Source organism: Barbatula barbatula (assembly GCF_947034865.1).
Source record: "Barbatula barbatula genome assembly, chromosome: 22".
NCBI lineage: Eukaryota > Metazoa > Chordata > Actinopteri > Cypriniformes > Nemacheilidae > Barbatula > Barbatula barbatula.
Window position 1 is genome coordinate 8,098,419 of NC_136785.1, and position 8,151 is coordinate 8,106,569.

General features: G+C 39.2%; 1 protein-coding gene across 1 annotated transcript; it reads right to left on the reverse strand.

Moving 5' to 3' along the window:
- Positions 1-174: 174 nt before the first annotated feature.
- vsig10l2 (V-set and immunoglobulin domain containing 10 like 2) lies at positions 175-7,330 on the reverse strand (the record flags this gene model as incomplete). The annotated part of the gene is made up of 12 exons (XM_079487461.1): positions 175-275; positions 362-468; positions 592-616; positions 699-821; positions 1,743-2,051; positions 2,219-2,509; positions 2,593-2,853; positions 4,081-4,338; positions 4,953-5,228; positions 5,311-5,589; positions 6,708-7,061; positions 7,261-7,330. The coding sequence occupies 12 exons, from the start codon at positions 7,328-7,330 to the stop codon at positions 175-177; spliced, it is 2,454 nt and encodes an 817-aa protein (XP_079343587.1).
- Between the last annotated feature and the right edge of the window lie 821 nt (positions 7,331-8,151).

The following is an 8,151-nucleotide window of genomic DNA, read 5'->3' on the forward strand; positions in this document are numbered from 1 at the left end:
GGTTTAAAATCGGTTTAATTCACTAAAAAGAGACAATTTGAGGTGAATGCAAAATAGTATTTTGCACAAAGTTTACTGAATGAGCAGAAGCTTTTATGAGGAGAACAGACCTTTACTAATGAATTACATTTTAGAAGTTGTATAAAACGCAAGTTATCCTGCTAGTGTCTGTCTCTAACTTGAGGCCATGACAGTTATAGTTACATTAACAGGCTCTTCGCCTGGGGGGAGGTTTGTGGGTGTTGCAGTTGGCCTTGGCAGTGCCATTGATGGTCCTGCAAGAAAATGTGTTAGACAAAACATAAATACAAAGATATTATTATTTTGATGTCAGTTTGAAGTGTGAAAGGGATTAAAGTACCTTGACCTGTAGATGGGCTTTGCTCTTCTGCGCCTCTCTCCCCCTCTGATCCTCCAACAACTTCATCCTCAGGAAAGTTAATGTTTTCTCTAGACTGGCTGTTTTGCCTGGACACAAAAACAACTTAAAATCTTACTTTGAGTGTACTGAATGAGACTACTGGGCATCATATCTTTTAGATATATCCATGTTTTTCATAAGGAAATAACTAAACTAAAAAGTCTGCATACCTTCCAAATATCAAGTCGTGAAGCCCTGCAAGTGTGACAGTGATATTAGCATATTGGTACAATCAAAAAAGTGATTTCTTGATTAAAAAAACTCTTGCATAACTCACGTGGGTTATTGTTGCGGTTCCTCACCACAAAGATAAAGAGCAGAACAGTGGCTATTGTTGCTATGATCATGCCCCCTATGGCTGCCCCAATCACAGCTGGATAGGCATTGAAAGGAGGGTCCGCTGGAAGATAACACAACTGTTTCAGCTTCAAAAAAATCAACTTCCTAATTGCATAAGTGTTTTTAAAAAGTCTAATATGAACTTTGACTCTATATTATCAATCAGTACATTGCTGGTTTTGAGAACGGACTGAATTTATAGGATTTTTGAGGAGGTCAAACTTGATCATTCTTTTGGGTTTAAACTTAATTAAAAGTTTTGGCATCATAGCTACCATCATGAGCATGTTTTTTAGAGATACGTTACATTCAAACAAAATAAGAAATAGGCAAGAAAAGGTTAAAGGGTAAGTAAACAGGCAGGTTGTGTAAGAGGACAGGGAGAGTGGGAGAGAGATGTGTGGATGTGGAAGTGGGTGCTTTTGCGTTTCACCTGAATAAACAATAAAACAAATAAAAAAACACCATTAGATTTCCAGTTGAGTGGTAATACGGAAAAAATACCTTATCTCATAACTGAGTAGATACCAAATATTCCGTTTCCTTAAACTCTTTATATAAATTGAGCCGTGTGCACACTGTATAAATATTTTATGACTATTTTATGATGTAATTTCTTCCTCACCCTCCAAATCTGTATGAATGTATTTGTTCTAATGGCCTCCATTGACTACCATAGTAGGAAAAATTGCTTTATAAATTTCTTTGTTCTCTTAAACACAAAAGAAGATGTTTTGAAGAATTTAGGAAAGCAGTTCTGTGGCACTTTTGACTACAATTGTCATTTTTCCTACTATGGATTTTCTTTCGAAATGTCTTTCTCTGTTCATCAGACATTTATACAAATTTGGATACCAATACAACTCAAGGGTGAGTAAATGATGACAAACTTTTAATTTTAGGGTGAACTGTTCCTTTAAATTAAATAAACAAAAATTTTAATTACTGTTCTTAAATATGTCGATTACCATTCAGTTCTCACCTGGTGTCTTTATCTCGGACGGGTTTCCAATGGTGCGGCGGTTGACAGCAGTGATGCGGAATGCATAGGTTACAGTGGGGTCCAGGTTGTTTATTTGGTAACTTCGGGAATCACTGTCCATATCAATTAGTTTCTTCCAGGGAGGGTCGCTGATTCTCTTCTTTACAGGATCGAGAAGGCGTTGACTCTCGATGAAGAACCCAGTTAGTTCACCTACATTCTGAAGCATCCACTCTAGATCAACATCTGTCTTTTGACGACTGTTGTAAATGATCTTGCTGATGGTTATATTTGGGGGAAACGGGTACCCTTAAACAGATCAATTTAGAATGTAATTTATACAATCCGGTTATTAGAATCAATAGAGCTTGTATTGAGTTCAGATGGATGACATAGAGCCCAACATACACTTTTTTGTTATAAATGTCAATATATTTTATATATATATAATATATACTTTAAAAATTTTCACTCACTCTTCACCATCAGGGTAATCGGAATCTCTGCCCCTCCAACAGCATTGGTAGCCGAACACCAGTACTCCCCGCTGTCTGTCTCACTGTCAGTTTCCCTCACCGTCAAATTGGTCCAAGCAGCAGCTTGCTCCAGGACGTACTTCTTTGGTATGTTATTCACATGCTGTTTCTGGTTATTGTACCAGGTTATCTCTGTGATGGGGTAGTTTTTACTTAAAATACAGGTGAGCTGGACATCACTGCCTTCATAGACAGACATCACACTGCGTTGTGTTATTAATACCGGTGCCTCTAAAGAGAGAAAGAACGGAGGGATTTAAATGAAGTCAATTACAGTTGTTTTTAAGTACTTAAGAATGCAGAACAGTTCTTACCCAGCTTTAATACGCACTGTTTGGCCTTCTTAGCTAATGGATGTTTTGCATAGCATACGAAGGCTTTACCGCTGTAGGTAGCACTGGACCGCAGAACCAGGATGTTGGCATTCTCTTCAGACGTGCCTTGCATATCCCCTGTGCTAGAAGCCCACCACAACAATGCCCGAGGGAACCCACCCTCCCAGGAGCAGGAGAGCATTAGGTACTCATTGTTTCGAGTGGCGTATGCAGAACACTGGGGCTCTCCGTAGGGTATCCCTGGTGCCAAGAAAGTGTGTATGCTTATCTTTTTTTTATCTTATAGGTTCGCAATCTTGTTTATCTAAAATAAACTACTGTAAGCAATAAGGTACGTGAGGCTGTGCTTTATCTTGAATTAATATTGAACCGCTGTTCGCATCATGCCTGCAAGCCCTTCATCTATGATTTATTCATGATATAGCACTAGCCTCGAGTATACCTTATTGCTTTTATGAAAGGTTACCATACATTACAAATATTGAGCCAAAAATATGTATCAATGCCGTATAGCCTTCCTTCTGCCGGAAAAAAATGTCCCTGATCGACCTTTGTTAAGGGTTCTGCGCAGTCATGCACAACAGAATGGTTAAGTGCAGCGGTCATAGCTGTGTTTTATCCCCTTCTCACTGTGACATTGTTCACTTATTTTCCTGTGACGTGACTGCTTAGGCGGGTTTTGATACTTCACAGCTGGTATTAATCAACAAATTTGATTTATTTTTCAAATACTGGTTAAGAACATATGAGAGACTGTTATTAACTGTTCTGTTACATATAAGTGCACATATTTGGTTGATTATTAAATTTAACTGTTAAGTAGATTGTGTTGCCTGCCTGTCTGGCAATGTTTTTTTATACATAACATAAAATAAGAGGTTGTCTTTTCAAAAGTTCTTTCGCGTTTCATGAAGTTCATTGGGTTGACTCCTGGGATTTAGGTTAAACGTCTTCAAAAAGTTGTCTTGTGATTTCCAGTAAGGGAACATAGAGAGCGTAGATGCTCCCTGGTTTTTGAATTGCATTGTGGGAAATTTTAGGGAACGAACGTTTCAATGCACTGGAAGGTTTTTGCAATTGAGATGGCCCTTAAAATGGCTGACTCCTTGGTCATTGCCCTTAATACTGAACAAGGGAGCTGATTGAGACACAACCATCGTGAACCAATCATAATGAAGGACTGGCACTAACTGTTGTAAAAGTATAATTAGTGTTACATTTAATGTGAAAGCCAAAAAATATATATTAATGCGACGTTTGAATTTGTTTTTTGTGAAATAAAATCAAGTAAAGCCTTCATTTTGCTGAAAAAAAATGTCTGCGGTCGACAACGGAATGTTTATTTTACAGAGGTTGCTAAGGAAGCTGCCGCGGTCATGCGCTTTATCGTGAGCCAATTATAATCAGGTTGCGGAACTAGCCGTCATAAAATTATTTTGTGTCATTTCTATTTAGTGTTACACTTACATGTTCTGGCACTGCAGCTCGTGATTCTGTCCAGCGCGATGTGGGAGCCTTGGCAGAGGAACACAGAGTTGTTCGCCGTATCTGGGCCGCTCTGGATTTTGGTGATGTTCGCGATTCCCTTGCTCTCATCTCCGAACACATACGGGGTCCATCTCAAGGAGGCCGCGGGGATGCCGCCCTCCCAGGTGCAGCTGAGAGCCAGGTCAGAGTAGTTGTTGGCTGGTTGGATGGCGCAAGATGGAGCGCCATCTGGAGGATCTGTGGGAACAAAGCCATTGTGTAACACAGTGCGGTGAAACAGATCCTGGGTAATTTGGGCCAATTTAGGAAACTGATAGAGGCAGAGAAGCTTTCCTAAATTTGATCCCAACGATGGGGCCAGATTAGGTGTCTGTTGTGGCACGTTTGGCGTTGCCATGAGTGTTCTTGTATCGACGGAGACATGTGAGCGTGTGCTGGTGTACTGTGGTCAGTCTGACATAACATTCGACAGGAAAAGTGGAAGAGCTGCTCAATACATCCATAAATAGATGCACATTCAAGGCATTCAAGGGGAGATTGAGATGTTATGACAAAACAAGTTCTTGTGGCCTCTCTTGACTTTGTCATAACACAGAAACAATCACACCAGCTGTATACCTTCAGCTCTTAGAACTGTCCTTCACTTCCTCCAGACATCCGCATACGACCACTCTGGAAGCCTGACATCTTTGCTTATGTAACTGCATATGTGTTTGCATGTTGGTGTGCAGGAAAAGGTGAAGAAAGGGAATTTCAGACGGAAATGTGAGAAACTGAAGAACTCTACCAGGACAAGTTGAAGAAACAGCAAAGATGGCAACCAGAGTCCAGGCGTTTGTGGGAGCACTCACAGTAGACGGTGAGGGTGATGGTTTTCTTGGATCGGGAGTTTAGGTAAGTGTTCTGAGCCAGGCAGGCGTAGTGGCCCGTGTGCATGCGCAGAATCTTGGTGATGGTGAACTGTGGACCCGTGTAAACCTGCGAGTTGTTGTAGAACCAGACGTATTGGCTGGGGGGATTTGAAGAAGCTTGACACAGGAGGGAAACAGTCTCTCTTTCCAGGGCTGAGTAACCTCGCTCGGTCACGGAGTAAGGGGTGACATCGATCTGAGGCAGGTCTGGACCAACTGAAAAAACACGTTTTGCGATAATAATCAGAAATTTATAAAAACCATTTACAAAACAATAAACTATATTAGAGTCTCTTACATATGATGTCAAGCCAGATTCGATCACTGCGCTGTTGGTTGACCTTGTTGCTGGCAACACACCTGTACCAGCCTGTGTGATTGCGTGTGATCTCAGTGACATTCAACAGGTTGCTGTCATTGATCTCGGCCACTGTGGTGAACTGTCCTTCCCGGCTCTCCTGTTCCCATATGTAATCAATAGGCCCTGTTCCATTTTCCAGTCCACAGCGCATAGTCACTTCTGTGCCCTCTATTGGTGAGGAGTCGCTCATCACAATGTAAGGTTTTGTCACTGGCACTGTGAACAGTGTTGGGTGTAATGGTTTACTAAATAACAAAATATTGTAAGCAAATGATTTTTTCTGAAAATGTTAAGAGATTAATCTTAATTTTAAGGTAATTTAATTGCATGATTATGCTTGCATTCATTAATCCTGTATAGATGGTTGTATCGGACGCACTCACCTGGGTTGAAGTTAACCTTCAGTTAGTGTTTGGTTATGATATAACAATTTATTTTATATTTTTAGCGCAAATTAAGCTTAGCAAACTAAAGCTATGATACAGATCATATAATGTTAAATTATTGATCAGAAATATGCTGTTTAATAAAATGTTTGCCTCTGATTTTAGAAATATCTGCCTTCCTCATTCTAGTTAATAGGTCCGTGGACTTGCTATGACGTAAATAGCCCCCGAGTGTCACGACTTTCATAAACTGACTTTGCCGGAAGTCAAGTGAGGGCTAAATACGTTTGTTTATGTTGTTGCTGCTGCTGAAACTATCTATACTCTCAATTATTCTGTATAAAATCATGTTTAGGTTAAAATCTTCATTTCGGCTAGCTAGAATTTTATCATTGAATTTTATCTGAAAAGTGTAATAAAAAGTAATGTTGTAACATTTTGTAATTACCTTGTATTTGTTAAACATTACATTTTAACGAATGAATAACTTATTTAGTATTTTTGTCTTGTTTTGCCGTACAGAACATTTTATATAAAATTTATGTGAGAAGCAAAATGAGTTTATACTCAGGAGACAAAAGCCAGTGAGGTAAGAAAAAAATCCAAGTTTCAACATAATTCAATAAAATTCTGTCAAATTCAAGTTTATTTTTCATACCCCAATGACAGATCTGTTTTGTTGTTTTAAGCATGAACCGACTTAATTTAGTTTTTTTGTGTAATTAATACATTTTGTCATCAACGCCAGCATACAATAGTTAGTGGTGTCAGTGGTGTATTTTGCTTATTATTATCATTTACTATTGGACATTTCTCCTATCTGTAAAGATCCGGTTTTACCAGCCTTAATTTCTAGGCTGGTTTAAACTGGTTTGATGCTGGTCGGCATTAAATGCTGTAGGTGCAATTACCATGACTGTTCAACTACGATCTAGAATAACAACTGACCTAGAACACGCAGATACACATAGTAGTAATAGAGCTTGGCTCCTTCAGCAGTATCATATAGTGCCTGGCAGGTGTAGACGCCTTCTGCAGCCAGAGGAAGATTCTCTATAGACAGAGAGGCGGTGTTGCTGATGACTGTCAGATCACCCAAGTCTTTGGCTAATTTCTGTAGCTTGGGACCCTTCCCAAAGTTATACACCACAGCACGGATGGTGTCTGTGCCGGGTTCAGTGAAGCCCCAGATATAGACATCAGGCAAAATGGGGCCACACTCCAGTATCACTCCACGTCCCACCACGCCATCTGTCCTGGTCTCATGGTATACCACCTCACCTGGGTCCAGAATATCCACACCTGAGGGCACAATACCAATAAAGCAACTCTGGTGCATGTAGACAAAACAAGGTTTAAAAAATATTTTATATGAATGAAAAATGTTTTATTTTAATTCAGTTTTTTCTAACTTTTTGCTATATAAATGCACAAATGGTAAATATGATTATAAACAAGAAAATACCATTTATCAGGCTTAAAAACAGCTTTCGGTCCTTACCTTCAAGAAGAAGGGGTAGAAACAAAACAGTAAAGCAGATCTCAGGCACCCCTATAACTTTGTGGACCATGATGCCATGACTCTTAGGTGTCCAAACCTTTGACCAAGATGCAAAAAAAACACAATCATAGAACGGAGAAAATATCCAATATATTTAAGACGCGCACTGTCCTCTCTGATGGCCAGACTCCACAAGTGGTTAGAGCTTCAGTGAGAGAAAGAGGCAACTGAGACTCTAAACTGATTTGGCTTGAATAATTCATAGACCACCTTCTGCACCCACTGGAATACTGCAGAGTAGAGTAGAAAGACAAGGTTTAGGATGTCATGACGATAGCTGCATCTCATCTATTATTGAGGGTAGCGGGATAGATGGCCATTCTAACATTCCATCACCCCCATAGGGAGGAAAGGCACTGATACCTGCAGAGTCCCAATCATGATTTTGTTTCCTTTTTGTGGAAATAAGCTGATGTTTGTTTTTAGTTATGGCAAATTCAATCTGACACAGAGATGTTGAGTTATATTTTATTGTGGTTGAGGGTTGAATAATAAGCCCCGCATATACAATGGAAGCATTTGTCAGACCATGAGAAACAAAGATAAAATTGTATCCATTATGTCAATTTTTAAAAAATAAACTCATGTAGCTCCATGGGTAACATTGTGTTAGTAAGGCAAAGTACATTAATTTAATCCCCAGGGAACATATAGATGTGTATAGATTAAATGGAAGTGAGTTGCTTTGAATAAAAGTGTCTGCTAAATGCATGAATTGAAGTAAATCCATAATATAAAAAGTAAATCCACTGCCTAACAACAACAAATTGCTAGACAAATATTATTTGTCTTATATAAAATATTACAACAATCTTATATAAGAAATGAATG